The following is a 13,686-nucleotide window of genomic DNA, read 5'->3' on the forward strand; positions in this document are numbered from 1 at the left end:
CACGGGTGGCCTAATCACTTCAGTTATCCTGTTACATACCAATTAGTGGCAATGGCCAAGGTGTCTAAATTATGCACAGAAATTAAGATATTGAAGGCAAATTAATAGAAAGGGTCCTTTTTTGTGGATTGTAGGATTGTTTAACATTTGATTCTTTAATTTCTGCACAGACTTCTGAATTTGCAGTTGATCTAGGGTGGATATAAATTTTTTAAAAAGGAACATATGTGCCCATTTATCAATGACTCCGAGTATGCAGGCGCATGCACACACACACACACACAGAGAGAGAGAGAGAGAGAGAGAAAGAGAGAGAGAGAGAGAGAGAGAATGAGAGAGAGAGAGAATATGTTGTATGCACACATTTATTATAGGTTTTATTTGCAAAGGGAATAAGCAAAAATTTTCCTCTGTGTTCAGAATTTGTTTTCTGTTTATTTTTTCATGCATATGTTATGTTGAATTCAGGTTATACTTCCTTTCAAGTAAGTAGAGTAATAAGTCTGTCTCTAATTTATTATTTTCGCCAATCATAAAGATATACCAAACCTAAAATTGTTTCTTGGTTCTTTAAATTCAGTAGGGCTTAGCTATTCACGCAACATCCTTCCATCTCGTAAATTCAAACAATCCAGCTTTACAACCTAACAAGCATAATTTTTAATAATGTCCTCATCTTTTTCTTCCATTTCATATACAATAACCTTGCTAACAAGGAAAGCTCATTTTTGGTTCACAGGAATAGGCTTAACATACTATCTCAATGCAAGTCATTACTACTTGTGCAAAATCAAGGTTTTCCCAAATATAATCACAGTACTTTAACAAAATTCATTAGCAGATGAGCGGTTGTTTTCACTTCTGATTAAACCAAAATATATACTTGTTCTTTAGACTGAAAATCCATCTATTTACGGTATATGATGTCAGGACAAACGGGGACCGAAGAAAGACATGGGGGAATGGAGTATGTTAGTACCTTGAGCATTGAGTTCTGGATGCTAGATGCTGCTTTTTGTGACAGTTGCAAGTCAGATAGAAAAAAGTGCTAATTAATTGGTTGACTTCAGTTAAAGCACAATTGCTTAAAGGCTATTCAGCATGTTAGAAACCAATAGTCTTTCAGGATTTAGTTCTGCAAAAAGCAGGACAAAGAAATTAAAATCTCTAAATGCCTGATTCATTTTCATCTATTTAACTGTTTGAATAATTCAGATCCATGACTAAAAGTGACACTGTTTTAATTTGCGGGCATGACAGTATGAGTAAATCAAAATTACAACTCAGGAAGCAAATCAGTATGATTGTGTCACATATGAAACAAGATTTGCAATGGAAAAATTGCTGATTTGATAACTGCTTATAGAAAAAGATTGAAAACTCCCAACTAAAACAGGGTGTTAGCCTACATTGGCTTTTAAATAAATGACTGAATTGTTAGGACATCACAATGGTATAAAAGGAAGAACAAGATATGTCACTTTTTACTATGGTCTAATGCTCAGCAAATATTTTTATTTATTTATTTTATTCGATTTATATACCGCCCTTTCCCAAAGGACTCAGGGCGGTTTACAGGGTAATTAAAACAAGGGATACAAAAGTTAAAAGCAATTAAAAAAGAATTACATCGATCCGTGAAAAAATAAAACCCCCAATTAAAATTAAATTAAAATTCTCAGCCTGGGCCAGAGAGCTCGAAGAGCCAGGTCTTCAGGTCCCGGCGAAATGAATGTTGGTTGGGGGCAGTCCTAAGCTCCAAGGGCAGCTGTTTCCAGAGGGCAGGCGCACCCACTGAGAAGGCCCTCCCCCTAGGTGTTATCCGCCGGCAATCTTTTACCGGCGGCACTCTGAGAAGACCCTCCCTGTGGGAGTGCACTGGACGAAGGGAACTTGATGCTGGCAGTATTATACATATAATTTATCAATAGGAATACATCTACAGTATTTATAAATGGCACAAGGGTTATTGAATTTATATTATTCTATTAGTATTTTTGAGTTATTCTCTTGAGATTGTGTGGTTACATTTCAAAGTGCTTTTAGTCTGTGAGTCAGTAAATCAGTAACATTATCAGGTTGTAAGGCACATTCTTAGTTTCATCCTAAAATGTTTTATATTTTTATACAGATCTACTGGAAAAGACTATCAAGAAGGAAGAAGAAATATGTACACTTCAGGTATTTTTTGTTAATTGGACTGTATTGTGATGCCTATTGATGGGAGGAAGGCTCTAAGGCTTAGTGATATAATATAAGCCCCAAAGGTCATATCTTAATATATGCTACTTGGAACCCCAAACCTATTACGTTACATTAGTTATCCAAATGTTTCTGAGCCCAAGTTTAATTCTCTGTCCTAAAAACCTAATGAGACCTTTTAAAAGGACAGGTCTGAAGTAGATGGTACTTCCCCACATCTTACCTATTAACTTTTACAGACTAAATTATGTTTTCCTAATTATGACTATCCCAAGCTACTTGTTTCACAAAGTGTTTCATTGTGGTTTGACAGTGATGGCTCAGCACTTGGACTGGGTGGGTATTGGTTTCTGGTTGGAAAATAAAGCCAATTTAAGCAGCTTGTAGCATTTCCCATGTGTTTTCAGAGTTTGCTGCTGTCTGATCTATTTCTGAGACCACAACTGACATTTAGGTTCGGTTTTCCCAGGTAATGGATCCAGCAAAAAGAGTCGTTTCCCCCCCAAACACACACACATAACCAAAGCTGCATTTAATTTGTTTATTTTGGAAATTCACACACATTTACACACACAAACACACAAGTTATATTGATAAGGCTGTTTTATGTGGAAGTGTTAAGAAGATAACAGACAACATTCTTCTGGGGGAAAAAATAAAAATAATTTGTTTAAAATATGCTAGTATAAAATTAATATACTTAACCTGGAAGTAATAAAAAATAGGTATACATTTCCATAGCGTTGAAAAAAGCTAGAGAAGATTGTTTTGCTTTCAAAATCACTCATTCCATCTCTAACGATGGGGGGTGAGGTGTTACCCCCCGTTGATAGGGCTCGCAACTTGGGCGTCCTCCTGGATTCACGACTCAATTTTGAAGACCATATAGGAGCCATGACCAGGGGGGCTTTTGCCCAGGTTCGCCTGGTGTGCCAGTTGTGACCCTATCTGGACCGAGATGCCCTACGCACAGTCACTCATGCGCTCGTGACCTCCCGTTTAGACTACTGCAACGCTCTCTACATGGGGCTGCCCTTGAGGACCACTCGGAGGCTTCAGCTGGTGCAGAATGCGGCCGCGCGAGTTGTGATGGGGGTTTCCCGATACTCCCATGTAACACCTCTACTCCGCGAGCTGCATTGGCTTCCGGTTGCCCTCCGGGTGAGATTCAAGGTGCTGGTGATGACCTATAAAGCCCTAAATGGCTTGGGTCCGGACTATCTAAGGGAACACCTGCTGCCGGCATCATCTTCCCATCGTCCTGTGCGCCCCCACAGGGAGGGCCTTCTCAGGGTGCCGCCGGTTAATGAATGCCGGCGGGTTATTCCCAGGGATAGGGCCTTCTCAGTGGGGGCGCCTGCCCTTTGGAACCAGCTGCCAGTGGAGCTGAGGACTGCCCCCGACCTCCGTTCATTCCACTGGGGCCTGAAGACCTGGCTCTTCGAGCTCTCTGGCCCAGGCTGAGGATTAATCTTATTTTAACTGGGGTTTATTTAGGCAGGGACACATATAATTTCTTTTTTAAATTTGTTTTTAACTTTTGTATTTTGCTTTTTAATAACCCTGTAAACCGCCCTGAGTCCTTCGGGAAAGGGCGGTATATAAATGTAATAAAATAAAATAAATAAATAAATAAATAAATTTTAGCAAGTTTCCATATTTATTTCTCTCATAGCGGTTGCAAGTCAGATAGAGAAACGTGCTAATTAATTGATTGACTTCAATTAAAGCACAATTGCTTAAAGGCTATTCAACATGTTAGAAACCAATAGTCTTTCAGGATTTAGTTCAGCAAAAAGCAGGACAAAGAAATTAAAATCTCCAAATGCCTGATTCATTTTCATCTATTTAACTGTTTGAATAATTCAGATCCATGACTAAAAGTGACACTGTTTTTATTCATGGGCATGACAGTATGAGTAAATAAAAATTACAACTCAGGAAGCAAATCAGTATGATTGTGTCACACATGAAACAAGATTTTCAATGGAAAAATTGGTGCTCTGTGAGCTTGGTTGTTTGCTTGCAGATGTTTTATTACCCAGCTAGGTAACATGATCAGTATTAGTGAATTTGGGGTTTACTCCCTATTTATCTACAGTAGCTTGCTGGTCCAGGGTTATTGGCAGTGTGGTTTTCTCCTTGGTAATTCAACCAAACAACCAACTTTATGTAGTCCAAGCAAACAACCAAGCTTAGAGAGCACCAAGGACTCCACAGGGATTGTTACACTGTAGTATTTGTTATGTTGGTATTTTTATTATTTAAGGATGGATGGACTTCAGTCTTGCAGGAATTTTTGTTTTTGTTGTTAGAAGATCGAGGTCTGGTATTAATGTTCAGATGCAAAATAATAGTAGAAGGAAATAAATCTACTCCATTCCCCTTTAATAGTCGTCCAGCAGATACGAGAAAAGAGACTAATATCTTTATTCAATAACTTCAAGAATTGGTATCTAAATGTTTTTGTTTTTTCTTTTCCTGTTATATCCCCTTTTCCTTTTATAACATGCTTTTTTAGAAGAACATTCCAATGGCAAAGGCTGTTTCCTTCACTGTTTTGTAAGTAATTGTCAGTCCTATGAGATAGACCAAGTCAGGAAACAGACACCGCAGGGACTAGAATAGAATAGAGCTGGAAGGGACCTTGGAGGTCTTCTAGTCCAGCCCCCTGCTTAAGCAGGAGAACCTATACCCGTGGTGGTGAACCTATGGCACACATGCCACAGGTGGCACGCAGAGCCCTCTCTGCGGGCATGCGCGCCGTCGCCCCAGTCCTAGGCTTTCAGAGGGGTTTTATAAAGCCTTTTTGCTTTAGGCCTCCGCCACTGCCTGTGGGGGAAAAAAGGTTCAATCAATCAATCAATTTTAACTTCTCGCGGGGGAAAAAAAGATCTCACAAAGTTGGAATTGATTGATTGAACTTTATAGTCCCACCCAATCTGCTGTTACCACCGCAGCCATGCCTGCCCAATGGGCCACACCCCCAATGGGCCATGCCCACCCCGGCACCCGACGATACATAAGTGGGTTTGGGGTTGCAGTTTGGGCACTCGGTCTCTAAAAGGTTCGCCATCACTGATCTATACCATCTCAGACCAGTGACTGTCTAGCCTCTTCTTAAAAATCTCCAGTGATGGAGTGCCCATGATTTCTGTAGGCAAGCTGTTACACTGGTCAATTGTCCTCACTGTCAGGAAGTTTCTCCTTAATTCCTGGTTGCTTCTCTCTTTGTTCAGTTTCCAACCATTTTATCTTGTCCTGCCCTCTGGTGCTTTGGTGAATAATGTGACTCCCGTCTCCTTTGTGGCAGCCCCTCAAATACTGGACTATTGTAACTCTATTTTATTGCTAATGGATATAATAACAGAAGCTTAAAAAATCGACAGAGTACTTATACCAAAGAGAATCAAGGTGGAGCATTCTATAATTTCTTTCTGCTTCTTCCCATTTGGAGCTAAGACAGCATTTACAACTCTTAAGTTCCCTCTTTAAGGCTACCACCATGCTTTTCCACAGAAATTCTGCCGAGTTTAAAACCCACACTTTCCTGCTGAAGTGTGGGACACAAATAAGTTAAATAAATAAATAAATAAATAAAATATAGCCATAATTGTGAGTGATAACTAATGGGAAGACAAATCCCATCTCCTTGTCAATGCAGCATTAAATAAAGTGCATCTCTGACACATTAACAGTATTTAGTATAGGTACAGCCAAATGTTGTCAGTGCCCTTTGTGCAATTCTACTGTTTATTGAGGAGGATTCACTGCAGCAGAGTCTAGTTGGAACATTTTGTCCTCGCTGCCAAGAAAAAAAAAAGTAAATTTGAACCAAGTGCCAAGGAGAAGCCTAGCGATTTTTGAAGATAAATATCCATTAATTATAATTTGAAACCCACAAACTGTATAAGTTGGGGAAAGGTACTCTGAAAAGAACACTCTTACATTGTCTAAGTTGAGTGAATAATGAGTCTTTTAATCTCTACTTTCACTGATTGTAGGCAAGATAAAATGAGTTTGCCCTATAATGCTAGTGTTCGCCATGCCACCAAAGGGTAAGTAGAGTTATTCAGTCAATAAGGAGAATGTTCTCAATTTACTATACTGTAAGATTTCAGGAGAATAAAAGAACTTGAACTTATTAAAGCACACAGTTTTTATTTAAGTTTCAGTGATCATTAAGTTTTATTACTTTGCTTTATCAGAACTGAGCAACTGAATTTTAAGCTCAAATTTACAGCAAAATAAAACTTGCAAATAGGATGTTCAGAGAATAATTTATATACCTGTGAAAATACAACCACTTACTTGTTTTCTGATCACCATATAGAACAAAAACAGATTTTCAATGGCACTGCAATTCATTGAGATAAGTGTAGTTGCCATGAATAAAAGTAGAACATTGTGCCCAAGAATTAAAATATTTTTGGTGCTCTTCAGTGTCATTCCCTAGTGCAAGACAGGAGGCAAATGATTCACAAAGCCAAAAGGGCAGCTCAGTCATATAAGATTTATAACCGTGCTCAGAGAGGGACAATATGAAGGTGGTTTTTTTTGCTGAAAACCCATATTTTGTATAAATTGCTTAAAAGTCAGTTTTGAACATCTGCAATTAAGCAGTCAAAGAACTAGTGTTGGGATGGAAGACTTCTCAGAAACAGGCTGATGATACTATAACTACATTTGTTGCTGTTAAAAACCTCCTTTTTCAAGCAGTTGTGAAAGGTCATATTACATTTTCACCGATTGCGTTTTTTGGCCAGATGCTGAAAATTTAGAGTACCCTTACTCAGTTAAGTGACCTCAAGATGTTATATCGGGCTCGACACTGTCCAGGATTTTCAGCTAAAGTCTGTGCTGTCTGGGAAATGTAGTTCCCACACTAATGAATGGCACCACACTGGGGAAATATGACTCCAGTGATGTCTTATAGTGAATACTGTGCTCTTTGTTGCTAGTATTGTGAAAGAAAAACGCAGAAAAAAATATTATATGATTGTTTTAAACTGTTTTTATATATTCTTACTCTCTATGATTTTCTAATTATGATGATTGAAGTTGCATATAAGCAAGAGTAAACAAATAAATGTACAGGAAAAATGATTTCTTTAAGTTCCTTTTTAAAGTTTCTTTTTCTCCTGAAAATGTTAAAAACAGATTACAAAATATTTCTATGTTTTTTTGAAAGGATAAGATGAAAAAGCAGTTAATCAATTTTTGGAAATGTTTACACCAAGAAATTAATTAAACAGGTGATTGGGTAGAAACAAGCAGAGAACAAGCTATTCAATCAATAAATTTGTAATCATTAACTGAAAAAAGTACTTTTCATTTTTATACTGTATACCGAAACATATTCATATAAGGAAATCAAGGTATACATAATACATTTTATAAATTAGTTTTTACTTTACCTACAATGTTATTTTTAACTACAAAGGGTAATTAAGAAAAGAAATACTGTATGTATTTCCATTTTTCTATTACTTCAAATTCTCAAGAAATTTTACTTGTCCCCCTAAAGTTTTAACAATTCCCTTATGGATGTCTTTTAACAGCTCTGTCTGAAAAAACATTAATGTTATAGATGTGGATTAAACCCAGATAGTTATGATTTTTACATAGATAGATAGATAGATAGATAGATAGATAGATAGATAGATAGATAGATAGATAGATAGATAGATAGATAGATAGATAGATAGATAGACAGATAGAGATAGAGATAGATAGAGATAGAGATAGAGATAGATAGATATAGATAGATATAGATATATAGATATATAGATATTTGAAAAGCAACATATTCCTGTCAAATGGCATTGAAGTTATGTGTGATAGCACAGAAAGAGGCCAGTAGAGGGTGCTTGAATTCTCTTCTGGATCCCACAATTTTTGCCTGCTTATATTTTTCAGGAAAAGGGTGAGATGGATTAATTGGGATGACCAACTGATTGTTTAAAACAGCCACTTTTCTTTTGGATATATCACTGTCAACCAAGGTGAAATTTTGAAGGAGAGGAGAAAAAAAATCATATTTTCCTTCATTTAGAAATATAGTTGGTGTGGCATAATTAGTATAAGAACAAATGTTCTGCCTCAGCATTACAGTTAAGCCCAAGCAAAATTTAGCTTGAACTTCAATCAAATTCAAGTCAGACTTTCTGTTATTTTTTTAGCCTGTTGATTCGGCTTATGACATTGCAAGAAAATCTTCCAAGAAGGCATTGCTCTGCATCATTTAAAATGACCACATACAGTAAATATTTTGCAATATTTTCATGTTTCTTCTTGCCAATGATGTATTTCCCATTTGGAAATTGGTGTAAGCCTAGATTAATCTATAGATATTGTCAGGGGATTGGAAATTAAATCCTTCTAAGGAACAGTTGAAGAAACTAGATTTGCTTCACTTTGAAAAAAACAAAAAAAAACAAGGAGAGATGATAATAACTTTGTAGCAAAGTAATTTAGAATGTCACAGAGAAAAAGGTCATTTTTTGTATAGTAGATTGTAGCATACAGAATAATTGTCCTAGATTACTTTCTTAAATTTTGTGGCTTTAAGGAATGGTAAAGCTAGCTTGACAGAAAAACTAGTTACCAAGGAAGTTGGTGGGCTCTCATTTGCTGGATGTGTTCAAGCAGAGGCTGGACAGGGTTTAGTTGGGATGTTTAATTCTGATTTCTGTACTGTGGAAGCCTAAAAGATCCTTTCCAGTTCTGGAATTCTACAAATAGAATGTTTTGTTGTTGTCCAGTTAGAATGCTTGACGTTTGCTTAAAGTTTCATTCAGGAATGAGTGGGGTTGGTGGTGGTGGTGGGGAGGGAATTGGTTATGGCCAATTAGTTTCTCCCACTTCTCATGAAAAACTTTTAAAATAAAACATTTTCTCCAACTTCTGCAACAGTGGTGTGTGTGTGTGTGTGTGTGTGTGTGTGTGTGTGTGTGTGTGTGAAATGAAAATTATTTTCTTGCACATATATTGAAAACATGAACACAGACACATATGTACACACATATAAATTATCTTCTGGAAAATATTTTTTCAGAGTCCAGACAATAACTTGACAGAATATAATCCAGCATTGTCTTTGATATGCCAATCTATTGTCTTTGAGACATTAGATATATGGAAGAACGTAGATGTTTTACCTCAAATTAATACTGATTGATGCAGACCTAACAGCATTATATCATTAATCATTCTGAATGTATACAAAAATGTTAATGCTAACACTCTTCTTATTGGGAACCTCACAACTGGATAATTATGATAGGAGGTAAAGTCAGTAGACATATTAAACAAAGTAGCTAATATTGTTATGGCTTCATAACTGAGGAAACTTTTAGAACATACACTACATCTTTGTACTAATGTAGTGAATCTCCTTAGTATATTTAATGTAGGACAGTTTTATAGGTTTTTTTAATGTTATTGTAAGGAAATCCTGTTGAGCTCTTCCATGGATTTGTGTAGGTGGGTAAGACCCATGTGGGTCATAAAATGTCTGAAGTTTACATTTGAATCGTACTGGCACCCATGTTCATTTATACACTCTGAAGTTGTACAGTTTTTCCTAAGCATTGTCCAAACCTTGTTCATTAAGCAATTCTTATTATGTCCTGCTTTTATTTACTAATCAAAATCATATACCACTGCAAGGAGGAAGTGTTAAGTGTGTGTGTGTGGGGGGGGGAAGACTGAAATAGTCCAAAAATGCTTGAGCATGCTTTTTAATATAAAATTTTTATTGAAAGTTTTAGAAAAAACATGAAAACTAGCACAAATTAATAAAAAGTTAAGGTAGAAAGAAAAGCAGAAGAAAAAAAAGAAAAAGTGCAGAAGGAATAAAAATAAATAGGAAGAAGCTTCCAAAGTCCTTCGCAGAAAATATAAGTACAATTACACGTTAATCCTATATTATGATTACAAAATAAGGCTCACTTTTCTATTATCCAGTTTTTTTCTAATCATCAAAATCACAAATCATAACCACATTTTTTTCTGTTTTATGCAAAAGGACTATAATGGGTTTCCAATCTACCATAAATGTAGATAATGTTTTTTCTCTAACCAAAAAAGTTAATTCAGCCATCTCCACATGTTCCATCATCTTCACCAACTATTCCTTTTTGTGAGTAGTAACAAAGCATACCACTTTTGAACATATAACAGTTTCACTGCATAATGTTTGAGCATACTTAACACCCATGTCAGTTAAAAATAAAAATGGGAATGAATGAATGAATGAATGCCATGAATTTCCATTTAAAGATTTAACATATCAAGAATGGTTAAGGTTTGCAATGTTGTGCACTTATAATGGAATCTCTTGAATAGACAAAAGTCCACAGATTACTCCAACATTGTTGATAGGGAATATTGATTATTTTTAAAAAAAATACTTTTAGGGAATTATAAGGGTTTGTGAATGGCTATATTTCACCAGCTAAAGGTTTTGTACTTCCATGTCCACTGTTATTTTTATATGAAACAAAATGGCTGGTTTAACTAGAAGCAGAAAGGTGCTGTGTCTTACCTTATTATAGATTGCAAGTCACTTATGCATATTAATTCCATTAGTTTCTGAACAGCATTTATATCAATTGAGTTGCATGTCATATTTATAAAATGAATATGATCAAATATTTGGTTTGACATGATGTTGTGAACCATTAAATATTAAAAGAATTTAAATAGGGCACAACATGGTGGCAACTGACATTTTTACCTTCCCAATCTGCTAATAATTGGTTCCATTTTGCATTTGTTAAAAACAATCTGTCTTACTAGGTTTTATTATGCAGTAATTGGAACTTTTAGAATGGTGCCTTCAACGGCAGAGTTGCATGAAAAAATACAGTATTAAACAACTTATTCATGGCTTGCTGGCTTTACCTTTTTCTGACCAAAGAAATGTGGGTATTTCCCTAAAGAAAAATTTTGGGTGCTGAATAAGAAATTAGCTTTTTCTCAAAACCAAATGCACAAACAACTTCCCCCCTCCCCAAGAATATTTAGTAACTCTGTGTCTTTCATGCCTACCTTACATACCTTCAACATCAACAGGACCTGGAATCAGATCAATGCAGCCTAGTCCCCCAATCTATGCATACTTGACTGAGCTCAATATAAATGCACTGATTTTTCCCCAGCTATTTAAATAATATACAGGCTTGGGGAAATAACTTAGCAATCTCTCCTATCCCATGATAAAAGTTAAAATGTAAAATACATAGTTGGTAAATATCAACTGTTCTGGCTAAAGAAATTATCAGTCCAAAATTAAGACCTATACTTTGCATATAGCCATTAACTATAGATCTTTTCTTTGATTCCAATATCCACCATGTCATCCTAAAGGCCCTCAAATTGGCTTATCTTTGGCTTATATAGATGGTAATGCCAAGCATTCCAACAATTCACACAAAATTCTCTGGCAGCAATACTGCTTTTTTATCTTTGGACATATTTACTATCATGATCATTTAAATAATTATACAGTATTAGGCTTTCATGAATAAAAATGATTGGGCTGGTGTTGCCAGCTTCTCCTTTTGCTTGCTTGAGTAGAATAACCTAAGCCACGGGTGTCAAACTCGCAACGTCACGTGACATGTCACAACATATCGTGACTTTTTGCCATTGCCGGCAATGGGGTGGGTACGGTTTCGCTATGATGCATCTGGCCTGCAGGCCGGCAGTTTGACACCCCTGACCTAAGCCAATTCTCTAAATAAGTGTATTATAGACTTGTAGCACAAGGTTGTATGGCAACAAAAAAAACAGGATTCTGAACAGAAAATAAGTTTAAAATGTCTGTTTCACATTCATAGAAGATAGTGAATTGGTAAGTGGTAATTAACTTTAAAATGATGAGTAGAAATAGTTTAATATACAGTGCATTAAACCAATAATTTTCACTAAGTAAACATTTTTTGATTTTTATCCCATTGCTGTTGTCAAAAAAGGACTGGATTATTCTCATTGTATAGGACTGTATTCAAATACTATAGTTAATATTTAATATTATAATTAATACTATGATTAATAAAATAAAACAAATACAAATGCAGTAACATTGTTTAATCATAAAACATAAAATCTTATGTGGGCATATCCTGTACTAAGATTTGATTGAAGTACTACATTTATGTCTTTAATCTTGATCATGATCTTACTATACTTTCTTATTGCTTTCTTTCAATACAGGAGCGAATAACAGCATTTGAAACAGTAAGTTGTATTTTATTGGTCTACTTCTCATGAATTACTTTCAAGTAAGATTTTTCTTCTTTTTGTTAAAAGATAATATAAGTGGAATATTAAAAAGTTTTAGAAACTGTGAGTCAATTTCAAAAAGGTGGAGTTATTGCCAGTTGTGGGTGTGCTTGAGTGCGCGCATGCATGCCTTCAGATTACTGTTGATCCTTGGTCACTGCCTGGAGTAGTCCCTGAAACTTTCTTGACAAGATTTTGGATATAGTTTGCCATTGCCTGCTTTCCAGGGCTGACAGAGAGGCACTGCCCAAGGTCACCCAATTATGTCTAAGTTGAGACTAGAATTCACGGTCTTCTGATTTCTAGCCTTGTGCCTTAAACATTACATAAAATTGTCTCTTGCCAGTTTAGCTGTGATAAACCAAATAATATGTACAAAAGCACAGGACATCCACATGAGATCACTTAATATGGAAGTATGTTGGTAAAGTCATCCATACTTTAAAGGTCAATTAAAAATATAAACTGTTTATACTTGAAAATGATGAGTGTGCTTAGGTTTTAATATTCTTTGCAATTATGTATATTGCCTTTAGGAAACTGAAGTTGTTGACCTAAGTAATTATATAGATTGGGGTATGAAAAGCTTTATTTGGACATCCATTTTGGAGTGTGGCAATAGCAAATTACATTTTCCCTTCAGGACAGAGGTGCTTGAATTCTTGCAGAAACAAGTGTGTGTCAACAATCTTGTTGTTACTTGATATTCAGACTCTTGTATGAGGCAAATTAAGTATTGCTCATCTTTTTGTCTTCCCGAACAATGAATAAAGTACATGTGTGCACATGTTTAATTTATAATGATACACTTATATTAGGCATTTTTTTAAAAAAAAATAGAATTATTGGCAGGTTTATTACTACAGTGCAGAGAAGACAGATTGAAATGTATCCAAATAATAAATTTAATTCATAAAATCTTGAAACTAAGATGCAACCATATCTTGCATATTAAAGTTATTTAGAATAATAATAGTAGTAAATAGTAAAATTAGTAAATATAGGTAGTCCTCAACTTACAACAGTTCACTTAGGGACCATTCAAAGTTACAATGTCATCTGAAAAAAGTGATGTATAACTGTTTTTCACACTTACAATCATTACAACATCCCCATGGTCACCTGACCAAAATTCAGATGCTTGGCAATTGATTTGTATGTATGACAATTGCAGTGTCATAAATACAAATAGCC

General features: G+C 35.6%; 1 protein-coding gene across 5 annotated transcripts in view; it reads left to right on the forward strand.

Annotated features, from left to right (window-relative positions):
• CEP128 (centrosomal protein 128) overlaps positions 1–13,686 on the forward strand; it is a 223,176-nt gene that overhangs the window by 164,053 nt on the left and 45,437 nt on the right. For all 5 annotated transcript variants that reach the window (XM_081316241.1, XM_081316238.1, XM_081316240.1 and 2 more), the window contains 2 exons: positions 2,132–2,181; positions 12,424–12,447. In XM_081316241.1, coding sequence (XP_081172367.1) covers positions 2,132–2,181; positions 12,424–12,447 — 74 coding nt within the window. The remainder of the gene's footprint in view (positions 1–2,131; positions 2,182–12,423; positions 12,448–13,686) is intronic.

Source organism: Vipera berus (assembly GCF_964194415.1).
Source record: "Vipera berus genome assembly, chromosome: 1".
In the NCBI taxonomy this organism is placed as follows: Eukaryota; Metazoa; Chordata; class Lepidosauria; order Squamata; family Viperidae; genus Vipera; species Vipera berus.